Source organism: Sinocyclocheilus rhinocerous, unplaced genomic scaffold, assembly GCF_001515625.1.
Source record: "Sinocyclocheilus rhinocerous isolate Xijiao unplaced genomic scaffold, SAMN03320098_v1.1 scaffold1806, whole genome shotgun sequence".
Taxonomy (NCBI): domain Eukaryota; kingdom Metazoa; phylum Chordata; class Actinopteri; order Cypriniformes; family Cyprinidae; genus Sinocyclocheilus; species Sinocyclocheilus rhinocerous.
This window is the reverse complement of record NW_015658531.1, coordinates 401,716-420,001: the sequence shown is the minus strand read 5'-3', so window position 1 is coordinate 420,001 and position 18,286 is coordinate 401,716. Positions and strand designations below refer to the sequence as shown.

At 35.0% G+C, this 18,286-nt stretch overlaps 1 protein-coding gene across 2 annotated transcripts in view; it reads left to right on the top strand.

Moving 5' to 3' along the window:
* LOC107722704 (X-ray repair cross-complementing protein 5-like) overlaps positions 1-16,680 on the top strand; it is a 24,739-nt gene extending 8,059 nt beyond the window's left edge. For both annotated transcript variants that reach the window (XM_016531178.1, XM_016531177.1), the window contains exons 7-21: positions 568-682; positions 765-903; positions 5,566-5,678; positions 6,065-6,127; positions 6,961-7,098; positions 7,194-7,284; positions 8,611-8,741; positions 9,844-10,040; positions 12,523-12,610; positions 13,290-13,359; positions 13,616-13,725; positions 15,056-15,152; positions 15,223-15,290; positions 16,175-16,249; positions 16,417-16,680. In XM_016531178.1, coding sequence (XP_016386664.1) covers positions 568-682; positions 765-903; positions 5,566-5,678; positions 6,065-6,127; positions 6,961-7,098; positions 7,194-7,284; positions 8,611-8,741; positions 9,844-10,040; positions 12,523-12,610; positions 13,290-13,359; positions 13,616-13,725; positions 15,056-15,152; positions 15,223-15,290; positions 16,175-16,249; positions 16,417-16,431 — 1,510 coding nt within the window. In that variant the 3' untranslated portion in view covers positions 16,432-16,680. The remainder of the gene's footprint in view (positions 1-567; positions 683-764; positions 904-5,565; positions 5,679-6,064; positions 6,128-6,960; positions 7,099-7,193; positions 7,285-8,610; positions 8,742-9,843; positions 10,041-12,522; positions 12,611-13,289; positions 13,360-13,615; positions 13,726-15,055; positions 15,153-15,222; positions 15,291-16,174; positions 16,250-16,416) is intronic.
* Positions 16,681-18,286: the final 1,606 nt, after the last annotated feature.

The window sequence follows — 18,286 nt, the reverse complement described above, 5'->3', positions numbered from 1 at the left end:
AGGAGGCGGGGCGGGGGCGGAGTCTGTCCCTCGTTCCCATAGCGATGTGGACATGGACATCGATGTGGGGCCAGGGCTGAGACGGTTACATCACAGCGCCTCGTCCTCGGCATCCAGCAGCTCGGCACAGTAAAATATACATAATTTTAATCATTTACATAATCATAATAATATACACACTGCCGTTCAACAGTTTGGGATCAGTTCGATTTTTTATGTTTTTTTTTAAAGACATTTCTTCTGCTCATCAAGGCTGCATTTATTTGATTAAAAATACAGAAAAAAACTGTAATATTGTGAAATTATTACAATTTAAATTAACTGTTTTCTATGTGAATATTTTGTAAAATGTCATTTATTCCTGTGATGCAAAGCTGACTTTTCAGCAACATTACTCCAGTCTTCAGTGTTGCATGTCTTTTTTTGAGTTGAATTTGTACTCTGATGATAATTGCTTAGATCTATTAATGCTTAAATCTGCTACTTAATATACAGTACAAATTGAAATCCTGATAAATTCATGGAAGAACATTGGTCGTGAAGTGACTGTGTTGATGTTTGCTGCAGTGATGCTCTGCAGAAGCTGTCCATCTTCAAGCGCATCGACAGGAGGCCGATGGCTTGGCCCTGTCACCTGACCATCGGCAGCTCCCTGACCATCCGCATCGTCGGATACAAAGCTGTGAGATCCTAATAGATTATGATCAAAACGGGTTGATGTTTTCTGCTGTGATTTGGTCTAATATTGTGTTGGTTCTCGTAAGGTGACGGAGGAGAAGGTGAAGAAGTCCTGGGCCATAGTAGAAGCTCAGAGTCACCAGAGAGACGACGTCAAGAGAGAAACGGTTTACTGCCTGGATGATGATAATGAAACTGAAGTACAGAAGGACGACACTATCCAAGGTGCGGGAAACAAAGATTGAAAATGTCACATTCACTGGGAATTTTGCAGTCATTTGTAGCAATATCAGATTTTGGCCACATCAGTTGTTTTGTGAGCATAGTTGTTTACCTGTTTAAAAAAACTATTAATATTCAGTAACAGTGTTTCCCAAAAAGCAGCGCATTCAGTTGGCTGCACCACAGCAGACTTGTCAATAAATGAGTACTAAACAGCGTTTCTGAGCACTGTCGCTATTTGGACTTTTAAATATGAACATAGTTTGTTTGTTAATATGCACATACAGTCAAACCAAAAATGATTCAGACACCAGAGATATCATTTTTGATATTTTTTTACTAGTGGGTAAAGAATAGGGGTGTGAACTAGTGGTTAAACGGATCGTAGTTGATCCGTGATCCGTACGGACCAAGCCCCACGGTTCGGCACGCATGTGATCCGCGGATTAATTGCAAAATGTAACCATAATAGATAACATAATAGAGTACAAGTTTATCATTTGTTCGTATTTACACAAGCAAGCGAATTTTTAACAATTCCAGAGAGAAAAGGCGAAAGGGAACTGGATTCGTTACTCGCGCACTGTTCTCTACGCGCACACATGAAGCGCGCACACACGTTTCAGACGGCGCGCGAACACCGAACTGAATCCTCTTCTGAATCCTCTGAACAGACACATTCACATAAAATTATGACAAAATACCCATCTCGACAATCATTCAGGTAAACACAGTCAGTTATGTCTCAAGTGAATGAAAACAGCTGAGAAAGAAATCGGATGTGATGTGTATCATTATATCGGATCCGTGCATCAGGTCTTAAGGGACAGCGGCCTATAAATACTGCTGCTGTCATTAATGATCATCAAACAACAAAACAGCTGTGATAAAAAGCTATATTTAATTTATGCAGTGAACCCTCTGCAGTGTTATTTTCCCTAATTACATTTCTGTATTTGAATACTACCAACCTTATTTTATTTGTAACATATTCTGTTGTATTTATCTATGCTTGTAATTTGTGTGTTTGTTCTTATTTTTACTGGCTGTTCTCTTGTCTCTTTAATCATGTTTAAACTTTCTTAGTTAATCTAGTAGTATTTGCTGTGGTATCAAAGAAGTACTGCGCTTTAAGTAATAAATGGAAAGCAAGTTAAATATTTTTCTTTTCTTGCTGATTCCAAAAAATGATCCGATCCTTGGGTCAAAAACCGTAATGTGAACCGAACCGTGAGATTTGTGATCCGTTGAACCACTAGAGTGAACCTACACTGGTCTCACGGTTCGGTTCAATTCGATATCACGATGCATTGGCGATGCACTGCATCCTCAATTTTCAATTTTACTTCACATGTATACAATTTTGTCAATAAATACAAGCAGTCAGATATATGAACCGAACCTTTAATTTTACCTGCTCAAAGAAAACACGCTTCCTGAATGTATCGAACATCAAACAAAACTCAAGTCTGGGCACAGAAGACAACAGGAGCATTTAGAACAAATACACAAAAGTAAATACTAAATACTTTGCGCTGACAAGCGTTAACAGCTCAGGGTGAAAACGGCTGACGTGGTTTCTCGAGTTAGTGGTATTACCCCCTGCGTATTTTATTTGTGCGTGACATGATTTACACACAGCGTGTGTCTTCTCCAGGTCGTGCTTACCAGGTTGTTCAGAAAAGCCGAAATGTGCCCAGATGTCGGCTTTTAAAGTAGTTGGAGCATTTTTAATTACTCGCACTCGCGTCTCGCCTCCCTCCGCCATTGTATGCTACCACGACAAAGCACGTAAGCAACAAATGACGTCAGAAAAGCGTCAGTACGTTATAAACGGTTATGGTCTATAACTGAACCGATACCGAATTGTCCTCGTCTGCATCACGATGCATCGTAGAAATGATTACTTTCGACACCCCTAGTACAGGACACTATAGTTTATATATGTAAGTGAGGATAGCAAAATAAAGTAAAGTGTGACATATTATACCCAAGCATTCTTCATCCAGAGGACTACCAGTAAAACTGATACAAATTTGGGACCAAAAATTATTCAGACACTTTGACCTGACGTGTTTTTTCTTTAATTGCTAATGCGAACTTTTTACACCACCGACTGAACAAAATTAAGCATTGCTTGGTAATTCGTTGACCTAAATTGGTATTTAATTTAACAGCTGACAGCTATTCAATATAATTCATTACATACCTTTCTATCAAAGTTATCTGACATTATCAAGATGAATTTGTTTAACTCTGAGTTCTTGTCATATTTTATTACCGTTTTCTAAACTATAGAGAATAAACTGTGATAATGTGAGAAATGTTGAAGGTGTCTGAATACATTTTGGGTTGACTGTAGTTTGGTACTCAGACGCAGGCAGTGCTCTGCATGAGACAAAACAGTAATCTAGCCAAAACAACTGCATACAGTCGCTCTAGTGCAGATGTATGTTGATTTTATCAGACGATGTTGCGATTGTAAATCAGGAGAAATTTTAACCAAACTATGTTACAGACTTTTCATTAAGACCCTAAAGAATCATATCAACTTGTGGAAAATGGGCATCCAATGACCCCTTTAAGGAGTAAAGTGAGTGTGACTCCTCCTGGTTAACATGTAGTATTAATGGGTCGTGTTTAGTCACTATTTATATTTGTTTTATTTATGACAACAGAAAATATGTAAATGAGAACCGCTTTATTGGGAATTCAGTTGTATTATGTGACAGCTTAGAGAGTAGAACAGATATGAAGTGCCAAAACTTGTCTGAACGCAAACCCGACGCAATAACCTCATAAATATGCTAATTAATAATATGTGACGTCACCTGCCGCCACAAGTCTCACAAAATCCTGTGGGAAACACGGAGTAATATTATCAGTTTAACTGCACTGAGACTATCGGATGAGACCAAAATTTGCGGGTCTTTAAAAATTCACAAATTAAGGCTCTAAACAGGCCTTAAATTGAAGCCGAAAGACTTAAATTGATAAAGTTATGGCATTAAATGTTGCATGAAGAATTAGTTAAAAATCTTCCTCAGTGTTTTGTCCTGTTTTCTAATACAAATTTCTAAACATCCTTACATTTACTTTAGATGCAAAATGAAGATATGAAGTCTTTTTCTGAGAAATTGAACAAAATTAAGTCACTTTTGCTTAAAGCAAGAACACATATGTGACCCTGGAGCACAAAAGCAGTCTTAAGTCGCTGGGGTATATTTGTAGCAATAGCCAACAATACATCGTATGGGTCAAAATTATCGATTTTTCTTTTATGCCAAAAATCATTAGGATATTAAGTAAAGATCATGTTCCATGAAGATATTTTGTAAATTTCCTACCGTAAATATATCAAAACTTAATTTTTGATTAGTAACCTATTTAATCTGCATATAAAACATTAGAAATTAGATATTTGTTTAATTTTTATTGTGTGTTTAACTGTTAAAACCAAAAATATTTGTTGTTTGTCTCAATAAATTGTGTTAATTATAAATACAGTGGTTAAATTTAAACATTTTTTTTCTATTGCTTTTTGTTTTAAAAAAGGTTATAAAAAATGTCAATAATTATCGATGGCGAACGATATGAAACATTATATCGTTGATACATTTTTTAGCTATATCGCCCAGCCCTAGTGTAGAGTTACATTCAAGCAATTTTAAGGCACGAGAAAATTATTTTCACAAGAAAAAACATTTAAATATGTCATTTTGATGATCAAAGATAAGTTTTAAGGGATAAAATATTTGACCACAGGGGGACTTTAAGACCTTTTTAAGGCCTTAATTAGTGTAAGAGCAAATTAGGACCTTTTTAACACCTGCAGAAGCCTTAATGAAAAACAGCTGTGCAAATATGTCTAGCACAGTCTCTACCAGCTGACAGACACGTACATGCTGGAAGTCATGAAGCACGTCTCATCGATTTCAATCACAGCTTCAGTGTTGATTTGATCCATTCTCACCTGCTGCCGAACACGTCTGCGCTCGTCTTCTGCTCTTTCTTTTTCACCACCACTTTCAGTGGGAACTTGGTCTTGACGTCCTGCAGAGGGGTCTGGCAGCGGGAAATGTCCTATCCTAACAAACCATACATCAATGGAAAGCTTATTTATTCAGCTTTCAGATGATGCATAAATCTGAATTTCGAAAAATTGACCCTTATGACTGGTTTTGTGGTCCAGGGTCACATATGTCAATGGGGAATGAAAACTCAATTTTCCTTTGGATTAAGTTGATTTTTTTCCAAGCCCATTGGCAGATACGTGTTCTTTTTAATCATAAACTAACTTCATTTTGATCAGTTTCACAGAAAACACGGTTGGAAGTTGTATTTTCAAACTTTAAAGTGTTGCTTTCTGCTCCCTAGACATTTACATTTAGAGAACATATTGATGTATTGTGATGCCTTCCATTTAGTCCTTAAAACGTCTTTAGTTGGTCTTAAAATGTCTTAAATTTACCTCTAAATCACTGTTGTCTTCTGTAGAGCTGCTTTACAGCTAAGATTGATTTTGTTTATGATTGATGAATTCTGCAACATTAACTGCTATTTTTCTAGGGTTTTTTGTGAAGCTGTTTTGACTCAATCTGTATCGACTAAAGCGCTGTGAAAATAAATGAGACTTAAAAAACAAGACCCTTCTGTTTCTCACAGGTTTCCGTTATGGAAGCGACATTGTGCCGTTTTCTAAGGTGGACGAGGACCAGATGAAATATAAGTCTGATGGGAAGTGTTTTTCTGTGCTTGGCTTCACTAAACAGGAGCTGGTAAGATGCTCTCCAGTAGATGGCACACTTTTCAACCGAGTGCATTTTATCATATAGTCATGGAAACTCTGAAATATCAGGGATTTTTACAAACTGTACTTTCTATAGTGACTGCAGTTCTTGTTATATTCAGCTTTGTGAGTGCAATCTTTTACAAATCTCTATACAACTTGAAAAGAGTGCAAGAACCCCGAAAATAGGAAGCTACTGATAACAAATGGTCAAGTCCGTATGACGATTATTTTAGCTCATACTCCAAAATCAAATAATCTTAATAAGCATGTAATAATCTTAATTTTAAGCATTTTGTACTGTACTGATGTGTCTTGCCTTGTTTTTCCCCTCATAATAATGTACAGTGACAGTTGTTTGTTGGTTTGGTGCAGATTCGTCGTCATCAGTTTATGGGAAGCCAAGTTGTCAAAGTTTTTGCAGCCAGAGACGATGAGGTGAGTTGTGAAATTATACTGGAATTTACTGTAAATGTAATAATTGTTAGTAATTGTGATATTTGAATGTATACGGTAGTGACAAAACGTCTGAGGACACATCTAAAATGGTTTTCACTTAAACCTGGAAATTAACAAAGTTTTAGGGTTTTGAAAAAGTAAAATAGTGTGAAATTAAGGATATTTATCGGTAACTAATCAAATGTGACGTTCTATTATTCATGTCCATTTGTCACGCAAATTATTATGTTGATAGTATATTTAGTGTTTCAATTACAATATTGTTCAAAAGTTTGTGCTTGCTATGATTTTTAATGTTTTTGACAAAAGTCTCTTTTGCTCTCCAAGGCTGCATTTATTTGATTAAAAAAATACTGTAAAAATAGTGAAATATTATTACAATTTAAAAAAAGATCTTTATATGTCAATATATTTTAAAATGTAATTTATTCCTGTGATTTAAAGCTGAATTTTCAGCATCATTACTCCAGTCTTCAGTGTCACATGATCCTTCAGAAATCATATATAATATGCTGATTTGCTGCTCAAAAAAACATTTCTGATTATTATCAATGTTGAAAACAGTTGTGCTGCCCAATATTTTTGTGGAAACTTTTATTTTTCAATATTCTTTGATTAATAGAAAGTTCAAAAGAACAACATTTATTTGAATTAGAAATCTTTTGTAATATTATAAAAGTCTTTACTGTCACTTTTGGGCATCCTTACTGAATTAAAGTATTAATTAATTTTTTTAAAAAGCTGACCTGAAACTTTCAAATGTTAGTGTAAATGTTTTGTATTAAGATAATAATTTTATTGTATGTATGCAGCATGCAGCAGTGGCGCTGTCCGCTCTGATTCGTGCCCTCGACAGTCTAAAGATGGCAGCGATTGTGCGTTATGCTTACGATCGTCGCAGCAACCCTCAAGTGGGCGCCGCTTTTCCCTGCATAAAGGAGAAATATGAAGTATGTGGATTCATATCAAACAGAAAGCACACTATAAATGATTTATCTTCAGTATGTTGCACACCAGACTCACTCCTCATGTCTCTCACTCTCAGTGTCTGCTGTACGTGCAGCTGCCGTTTATGGAGGATCTCCGACAGTTCACATTCCCAGTGTTGGAAAACAACAAGAAGTTCAAGCCTTCAGGTGGGCCCTCAGATAAAAAAGACCCACAATACAGCAGCCAGTTTTTATCAGATGTGTATACAGCTTGCCTGTATTGCAATTTTGACTTTTTCAATGAATTCTGCAGCATTATGCTGTATCAGCAATTTCTTTGGTCCTCTCAGGGTTTCTGCAAAGTCTTGCAAGTCTTAATATGCTAAAAGGTCTTAAATCATAGCAGACGAGTCTTAACCTATAGTTCAGTCATGGTATTAAATGTTGCATGCATTGCATAAAATTTAATACCTTTGTCAGTATTTTTGTCTTGTTTTCCTATACAAATATGTGACCCTGGAGCACAAAAGCAGTCTTAAGTCGCTGGGGTATATTTGTAGCAATAGCCAAAAATACATTGTATGGGTCAAAATTATAGATTTTTCTTTTATGCCAAAAATCATTAGGATATTAAGTAAAGATCATGTTCCATGAGGATATTTTGTACATTTCCTACTGTAAATATATCAAAACTTAATTTTTGATTAGTAATATGCATTGCTAAGAACTTCATTTGGACAACTTTAAAGGAGATTTTCTCAATATTTAGATTTTTTTGCACCCTCAGATTCCAGATTTTCAAATAGTTGTATCTCGGCCAAATATTGTCCTATCCTAACAAACCATACATCAATGGAAAGCTTATTTATTCAGCTCAAAAATTGACCATTATGACTGGTTTTGTGGTCCAGGGTTACATATATCAACATCCTTAAATTTACTTGAGATGCAAAATGAAGATATGACGTCTTGTTTTTTGAGAAATTGAACAAAATTAAGTGAGTTTATAGTTAAAACAAGAACAAATATCTGTCAATGGGCCCATTGGCAGATATTTTTCCTTTTTTTAATCATAAATTCACTTCCTTTTGATACATTTCTCAGAAAAAAAGACTTCTCATCATGTGTTGTCTTTGCAATTTCATGTTAAAAATGTTTAGACATGCACTGAGTAACAAGACAAAAATACTGAGGAAGAGCATTGGTTTTGTGCAGAGTGATCATGAGCTATGGTAAAAGTTATTTCCATATTCTAGATGAGCTATTTTTTGGAGATCGGTTAGAAGTTGTAAGTGCTGCTTATTCAACTTATTGTGTTTCTCCTTAGACATTTACATTTAGAGAACATATTGACGTATTGTGTTCCCTTCAGTTTATTCCTTAAATTAGAAAAAAAGTCTTGAATTCTTGAATTTACCTTCATAAAACTTGCAGAAACCCTGCAGCCGTTCTGAGGCACATCCAGCTGAAAGGAGATGAATATTGATGTTGTTGTTTGAATATGATGTTGTTTGTGTGTATGTCTCTGTTCAGAGTCTCAGCTGTCAGCCGTGGATGCGCTGATCGACTCCATGATGCTGGTGGAAAAGGATGAGGATGGAGAGAGCGTGGACGTCTTCAAAGTCAACCACATTCCAAACCCTCAGTTCCAGAGACTTTTCCAGGCATGATGGGACGGGGTGGTGGACGTTTCTCTGTTTTTATCAGCCTGACATTATTTGATACTGTCATAATAGTCAAATGCATTTGCATTTATGCATTTAGCAGATGCTTGTATCCAAACTGACTTGCAAAAGAGAGCAATGCATAGATTCAAAATGTTTAATGTAATTAGTAAAATACAATTCTAGCTAAAAAATCAAGGTTTTGCACTAAATAAACTCGGAATAATATTTAAGCATTTTCATTCATATGCATACATTTAACTATACATAGGCCTAAACAAAAATATTTACCTATATATTTTGGTAACAATTTTAGAATGAGTAGATCATTCAATAGCTAATATAAACAAAAAAATGTATAATACCTTTACAGAATTTATTAGGTGAAAATTAATTTAAACTATACTATTAGTTTATACATCTTAAAATGCTTAAACACTTACTAATAAGCAAATATAAAAATATTTTCAAGTTGTGTAAATTGATAAACCATAGTATACGTATTAATTTTAACCTAGAATAATAAAGGTTTTGGGTCAGTTTTTTAATGTTTTTTTAAAAAGTCTTCTGCTCACCAAGGGCTGCATTTATTTGATAAAAATACAGTAAAATTTGTGTAATATTATTACAATTTCAAAAAACAATTTTCTATTGTGATGTATTGTGAAATGTAATTTATTCCTGTGATCAAAGCTGTATTTTCAGCATCATTACTGCACTCTTCAGTGTCACATGATCCTTCAGAAATCATTCTAATATGCTGATTTGCTGCTCAAGAAACATTTCTGATTATTATCAGTGTCGTGCTGCTTCATATTTTTGTGGAAACTAGATTCTTTGAATAGAAAGAGTTTTCTATAGGAATCTATAGTAACATTATAAATGTCTTTGCTGTCACTTGTGATTAAATTAATGCATCCTTGTTGACCCCAAACTTTACATATACTGATCCCTAGTGTTTGTTCACCCTCACACTCCTCTCTTATTGTCCTTCAGTAGTGCAGTGATTCAGGTGTGTGACATTGGCTGTGAAATCTGTGTTGTCTCGGGTCGGTGTCTCTGCAGTGGGTCTCATTGATCTTTTCTTGGCTCGCGTCCTCAGTGCTTGCATCACCGCGGTGTGAATCCTGATGATCCCCTGCCGCCTGTAGAGCCGTGGCTGAAGAGGGATCTAGAGCGGCCCCAGGCCGTGTCCGCCCGCTGCCAGACCCCTCTGCAGGACGTCAAGACCAAGTTCCCACTGAAAGTGGTGGTGAAAAAGAAAGAGCAGAAGACGAGCGCAGACGTGTTCGGCAGCAGGTGAGAATGGATCAAATCAACACTGAAGCTGTGATTGAAATCGATGAGACGTGCTTCATGACTTCCAGCATGTACGTGTCTGTCAGCTGGTAGAGACTGTGCTAGACATATTTGCACAGCTGTTTTTCATTAAGGCTTCTGCAGGTGTTAAAAAGGTCCTAATTTGCTCTTACACTAATTAAGGCCTTAAAAAGGTCTTAAAGTCCCCCTGTGGTCAAATATTTCATCCCTTAGAATAAACCTCCACAAATTCGTGACGTGTTTTCTAAAAGTTTAAACTGTTTTAACTTTTTTTATGGCTTTCTATACATCTCTTCTGTGAGACGCGAGTGCGTGTTTGTGTGTGCTGTCTGCGTCACTCATAGTACGTGCCTATATCGTGCGCTATATCTAACAATTTTTCTATCGATATCGAAGAAGGTGTACCTTCGGTAAATATCGATACCGTTTTATCGCCCAGGCCTATTCTACACCCATGCCTCATTTACTATACGCTGATCTATGAATATGCAAATTAGCCCCGCCTCCACTCAGTCACACCAGCCAGCGCCTCCTGATCCACTGAACTGTAGTAAACGCAAAACAATGGCATACAAGGATAATGACTGATAGGAATTGATCCCTTGACGTGATTGGTTATTGGTTTGTGACGTAGCAAACCGAGGGCTGTTTCAAACCGTATTTCTGGGACTGCCATTGGGAAACTACAGTTTTAAGGAGAAAATACTCAGCAATGGTGTTGATTAATGGATTGGCACATGGTTTGTCTAAAAGCATATTAAAAACACCACATAGACAAATAAACAACATAAAAAACTTGATTTTCACAACGGGGGGACTTTAAGTCAGAACAGAAAGTCTAAAATTGATAAAGTCATGGAATTAAATGTTGCATGAATTGCAAAAAAAAAAATGAGTATCTAGCTCTGTATTTTTGTTGTTTTCCAGTAAAAATATCTAAACATCCTTCAATCAAGATACATTACTTGAAATGCAAAATGAAGATATGAAGTCTTGTTTTCTGAGAAATCTAGCGAATTTAAGTGTATTTATTAGGGCTGGGCAAAAAAAAATCGATTTTTCGATATAATTAATTTTAATACTGATTTAATTTGATTGGTAACTTATATTTCTTATTTTACTTGTTCTTATTCTGTCGTTTTAATTACAATTTTTAAAAAGCTTATAAAATATAATTTTTTTAAGAATTTGACAAAAGATGACATACTTTTAATAAAGTTAGAGGAGTCAAATATCACCTCGTAATGGGAAGGCTACTTTTAAAAATTTTTTTGGATAATTGTTTAGAAGGCGCTCCTAAAAAGAAAAGTAAGCGTAGAGCCCTGCCTTCACATAAAAAGTCAGAGGTATGGAAGCATTTTAGATTTCGCAAGCACGATGACAAAGATACTGTGGACAAGAACAAAGCTATATGCCAAACAGTTGATGGGCCCTATTGACTTGACTTCCATAGTATGGAGAAAAATATATGGAAGTCAATGGGGACCAAAACAGTTTGGTTATCCATATTCTTCAAAATATCTTCTTTTGTGTTCAACAGAAGAAAAGAAATTCATACATGCATAAATGATGACAGAATTTTTATTTTTGGGTGAACTATCACCCAAAAGCCAGTATTAGTTTTCCTACACCGTTCATAGGCTTGCAGCCTCTATGTTACAGCTAATGCTGTGAGATTTTATGTTTGTTTTGTCTTAAACATAAAATAACCTGATCCTGTTTGATCAAGGCATGCAACTGTTCTGACTTGTCCAATTTTCAGCATCAGTTTTTCATCTTGCATCAAAATTCTGTCTATTCATTGTATGCATTTGAAATATAGAGTTGGGTTTTGTTTTATTGTACCCAAGTGTACCTAAAATAAAAAGTGTTTAATATACAGGTTTGTGGCTCTTAATTTCCTATTAAGTAACCATTTGTAATCTTATGTTCATTTTTTATAAATATAGGATTTGTATTAAATCTATATTCATTCATATAGTCAAATTGAATCGAAAATCGAAATCGAATCGAATTGGAACATCTGAATCGATACCCAGCCCTAATATTTATGCATAAAACGGACAAAAATCTGCCAGTGGAGTCAGAAAAATCTACTTTTTTCCCTCTGAATTAGTTTTTTTTTATTTTTCCTGACCCTATTGGCAGATACTTGTTTTAAAGATAGACTCACTTAATTTTGTAATTTCTTTGTCCCCTTCCATTTATTTCTTACATTTTCTTTTTGGTCTTAAAAAAAGGTCTTAAAAAGTTTTGTTTTAAACCTGAAGAAACACAGTAATGCAAACCCATGTGGGAGGGGTTTATTTTGTGTTTGACCAATCCGAATGAAGTATTCCAGAGGGGCGTGTAATAAAATATGTAAGCACCGCCCACTGTGAGTGTTTTCAGTGTCATTGATGTCATTAATCTGAAAGTAGTTAGTATTAATTGATGTTGTTGATCTGTGTGTCGTCTTCAGTGCTGATGAACCAGATGCGAAGAAAGTCAAAGTGGATGAAGAGACGGAGTTTAACCTGGCCGAGATTGCGAAAGGAAACATCACATCGGTGAGACTCTCATGTCTGAAATCTGTTCAGTAATCTACATTTCTCAGATTAAAATGACTAAATATCAGAAGTTTATATTTATATACACTATTGTTCAAAGGTTTGGGGTCATTTTGAATGAAATTAATACAATCATTCAGCAAGACTACATTAAATTGTTCAAAAGTGACAGTAAAGATATTGATGCTGAAAATTCAGCTTTGATCACAGGAATCAATTACATTTTAACAGATATTCACATAGAAAACAGTTTATTTGAATTGTAATAATATTTCACTATTTTTACAGTTTAATCAAATAAATGCAGCCTTGGTGAGCATAAAATATTCCAAACTTTTGAATGGTAGTGTATTGTATGCATTTATTATACTAAATTATGTATTTAAATACTTTTTATAATTATTAGATTTTTTTTATGCTTTCCCTTAAAATGCATAAAACAATTAAGTCTTAAAGTCGATGTAAAATGCCTTTCAGAATCAGCCTTTCAGAGTGAAAAGGATATATTAAATGGAAAAACATGTAGGGCAGAACTTGCTTTTTCCATCATGCATTAGCAGAAAAGGTTGTTTCAGAGTTATTTACAGTAACATGAGCACAATAAGACCAGGAACATGCATTCACGCTGACTTCAATACCGTGTGAAGTATCGCACTTTAACAGACGCTCTCTCTTTCAGGTTGGCAGCGTCAATCCAGTCCGAGATTTCTGCACGTTGATTCGACAGAAGACCGTTTCTTTCGATCAGGGTGAGATTTGATTGTTCAGTTTGATACTCTCACTCCTCAACCTTCACAAAAATGTCAGCTATTAAACATGCTATAATGTAAATGCGCTATTACCGCTCCTGGCATGTCTGCAAGGCCTTGCTGAAGATTGAAAGCAGTCTCTGAGACACTGAATAGTCGCTCGGCGTTAAACGACTCGAGTTGTTTCTGAATGTTAGCTGCAGGTTTTGTTGTTAGCGCGGTGGCTTTGATAATCGTTGTTTTGTAACCTTGACAGCGTGCCAGCAGCTGACCCACAGGATTGAGCAGTTGCTGGGCAACAGGAGCCCCGAGTACTACATGAAGAGCATCGCCTGTATCCAGGCCTTCAGGGATCAGTCCGTATCGGTGAGCTCTCAATTAAACCTCCGCATCCAATCAGGGATCACTTAAGGATCAGTAGTTTCTTGCGGGTCGCTAGGAAAAACACACTGCTGTTGGGATTCATTTCAGACGATCTGAGCTCAGCTGGAGTCTAAAGGCTAGTGAGCTGCCTACCTAGGCAGGATTTTAGTGCTCTCCTGATTTTGGACCAATTTTTGAGGATTAATCAATTTGCAAAGGCAAACTCATAATAATTAAAAAATAATAGAACTAAGTTTGTGAACAAGTCAAAAGAAACGCTGAGCATATGTATTTTTACCATATGTATTTTTAAAGTGTCATTAGCATAGCAACGTGTCAACATTACTCTTTTCAAATCAATTGTGTTTACGCTTTGTGTAAAGAAACTATATATAGAGCGTCCGAATTACTGTGATGATGCTCCCTCAGAAGATAGCTACCTATGTAGGCAACTCGCTAGGTTTTGGACAGAGTCCTTTATCAATCAAAAGTCTGGATTTGACAGAATGTGTTTCTGACTGTTATTTTTGTATTTTGAAGCAGCTTTCAATTTTTATATTTTAATTTCAGGTTTTTTATGCAAGTCATTTTATATACTTTTTTGTCCGTATTTTCTCATTTTTTTATTATTATTATTATTATTATTATTTCTATGTAGCTTTAATTAATTAATTAATTTATTTATTTTAGATTTATATATTAATATTAATTTTAGTACTTCAGATTATTTTAATTTAACATTTTTAATTTAATTTTGTAAGTTTTAAGTTTAGGTTTTAAGTATATAAATTATCGAAACGTTAGTTATATTTATGTTAATTATATATAAATATTAAATTGATTTAAATATTAATGTATAATATATACATTATTTATTTTAAAATTATATATTTATTTTAATTTTAATACTTGAGCTTAATTTAGTTTAACATTTTTAATTTTCATTAAATTTTTTAAGTTTTAAGTTGCATACAAATTATAGAAACGTTAATTTTAGTTAATGCCAGTGCAGTGGTTACTAATGATCATGAAAACATTTCACTATTCTGTTTCTGCTTAAATGCTTGAAATCTGTATTACAGTCAAATATTCTTTTTTCATTGAAATTTTTGGACCCCATTTACACCTGGCCACTTATAATCTGATCACCTGAGACAGGTGTAAACGGGTCCTGCATGTGACACCATTTTTGCAACAGATGTTGCATGTACATGACGGCGTGATATCAGTTTTTTTTAGTGTTGATTTTTAATGACCATGAGTATGAGCTCAGAGAATTGATGCATTTGCTTACACACTTCTTACTGCACCTGCCCACAATGTACTCCATCAGAGCGGAAACGCAGAGCTGTTCAACAGCTACATGCAGTCCCTGAAGAGGAGCGTTCCTGACAGGAATCTTCAGGAGCTCTGGGATCTGCTCATCCAAGGTAAAGAACAGGCCTTCTGCTCATGTTGAGCTGAAGACTTCATGCCTTCAACATGCGCTTTTGTTTTCAGATGCTCTGACGCTCATTAGCAAAGATGAAGTGGACGGAAGCACCTTTTCCAAACAAGATGCAAACCAGGTACTTACAGCCTTCTATAGCCTACAGCTTACAAGTTTTAAGAAGTTCGTTTGAAATATTTTTATTTTAATTAAAGGAATAGTCCTTTGAATGTCCTCACCCTCAGGTCATCCAAGATGCATATTTTGAGTTTGTTTCTTCATCAGATTTGGAGAAATGTAGCATTGCATCACTGTCTCAGCAATGGATGCTCTGCAGTGAATGGGTGCCGTCAGAATGAGAGTCCAAACAGCTGATAAAAACATCACAATAATCCACAAGTAATCCACTCCAGTCCATCAGTTAACATCTGGAGAAGACAAAAGCTGAAACAAATCCATCATTAAGGCATTTGTAACTTCAAACTTCTGACCAAAATGAGAGTCCATAATCCATAACTCTTCCGCCAGTGAGAAAGTTGTCTCGTCTGATTTAGGAGAGAAATTTGCACAGTCCAAAACAGCTCTAAACAAATATGTGGCTGGGTTTTGATGTGAGAGACAACAGGAGAAGGACTTTTTCACTGGAGGAAGCGTTATTATGGATTATGAACTTTCTCACAAACACGCATCTTTTCACTTTTCAAGATGTTAACTGATGGACTGGAGTGGTGTAGATTACTTGTGGATTATTGTGATGTTTTTATCAGCTGTTTGGACTCTCATTCTGACGGCACCCATTCACTGCAGAGCATCCATTGCTGAGACACTGATGCAATGCTACATTTCTACAAATCTGATGAAGAAACAAACTCATCTACATCTTGGATGGCCTGAGAGTGAATGCATTGCCAATCTCATTTTTTTTTATTTTAGTGCTTGATTTGACATCTGTTTTACATGTTGAGGTTGTTGGTAAAGTCTGTGTGTTATTATGGTCGTTTAACCCTGTGTTTGCTGGTTTAGTTCTTGGCGTTTGAGCAGAAAGAGGAAGTGCAGGCGGCTCCAGTGCAGGAGGACACTGGAGATGTGGATGATCTGGTGAGTGTTTCATGCTTGTTTGGTTGTTTCAATGACAAGCACATAATTTATTATATTTGTGAGTGTAATTCTGATCTGCAAGTATATTAAATCCTTTATACTTTAGTAGAGATTTCAGACCTTTATTTTTGGCAACATGTTAAGCTGACTGATGTTTTTTGATGCAGCTGGACATGATGTAAAGCGGTTGTCTTCAACACCTGCGTCCATCCAGCTCATGCAACTCTGCGTTAGGTGCCATTCCTTGTGTTTATTAATGAAACGCAAATCTCCAAAAAAGTTCTAGTGCTTCACTAAATCAGGTTCTTTTGTACTTGGCATGATTATGTTGCTCGAGCTTGATTACTTGAATGTTGCACAGTCTGTATTTGTTGGATTTTCGAAAGGAAAATAAATGTCCATGTACTTTATACAGAAACTCAAATAAAAGATCAAACAAAATAAAACGAAATCCTTGATTACAGTTCCATTTAGTCCTTGGGGGGAGGGGGGGTCACATTTTGAGCACTTTAGAGATAAAATAACCTACTGTACTACAAAATTAATTTAACATCCTCCTGGATATCCAGGATTTATTTATTTATTCTTATTATTGTTTTTTAGTATTTACTTTTATTTCCAATGGTGATTTTCATTACTGTAATGCATCTATATTACATTTATATGTTTGTTTATTACACAAATTGTATTTACTAAAATATTTAAAATATATATATTTTTGTCATCACTGTCATAAGCATTTTTTTTTTTCAATGGTGATTTTTTTTATTAATGCAGTACATTTACATTACATTTATATATCTGTTTATTAGATACTAATATTTTTTTAGAACCATTTTTAATTCATTTTAGTGCAAAAACTATGAATATGATTCTCATCAAGATTTTTTTTTTTTTTTTTTTGGGTAATTCCTATTATTCCCATTGGTGATTTTCATTATTGTAATACAGTTACAATACATTTATATTTATTTTATTTGTTTATTATATAATTTTTTTAGAACCACTGAGATTTTTTTTATGAAAAAAAAAAAAAGATTTTCATTACTGTCACATATCAAGAGCTTTTTTAAAATTCCAATTATTCCCAGTTGTAATTTTTTTATTACTGTAATCCAGGATCCCTGGATCAGGATGTGAATTACAGTATATGTGCCTACATTTAGCATTATTATTTTTAGAACATGCCATTCCGACGACTTTTCAGACCAGTTCATTGAAACAAACAGTTTGAAAGAACTGATTTGCGGAAATGAGTCGGACATGCATCATAATCCATGTTCAGAAACCCTGGGTTTTCATGCCAGCCAGCCGTTGAGGGTTTGATCAATTGTGGCGTGTCTTTGGGGGCTGATGATCTCAGTTTGCTGAGAGCGTGTGAGCGTCTCAATCCTCCTCCGGATCTCTGAAAGCGCACACGCTGCAGTTTCACGCCACTGTCTCCCGGGTCGAGCAGCTCGAGCTGCAGGCTCCCATAAACCTGCTTCAAACAACTGTTATGAAGATACGAGACGTGTAGGGTCCAAATAAATGAGACCGAATGATAATACTGATGTTTCAGAACAGTGATGAGGTGAATCACCGGGTCGCATTTCACAACAAAATCTAAAGAAAAAATAATAAAGTAATATATTTTTATTTACTATGTAGTTAGTGATAGTTTTGTTAGATTCATTAAAATTTATTTGTAATACGAAATATTTGTTTGTTTGTTTGTTTTTGTAATTCCAATTATTCTAAATGACCTTTTTTTACTGTAATACATTTGCATTACATATTTTTATTCATTTTTTAGAACCATTAAGATTTTTATTAATAAGTAATATATTTTTCTTTATTATGTGGTGATAGTTTCTATAGAATCGTTAAGATTTTTTATTTATTTTTAATGTAAATCTATTATTCATTGCTGTCACATCCAGAGTTTGTGTGTGTGTGTGTGTTATTCCCATTAATCCTAATAGTGATTTTTCATTAGTGTAATACATTTGCATTACATTTATATATATATATATATATATATATATATTTATTATT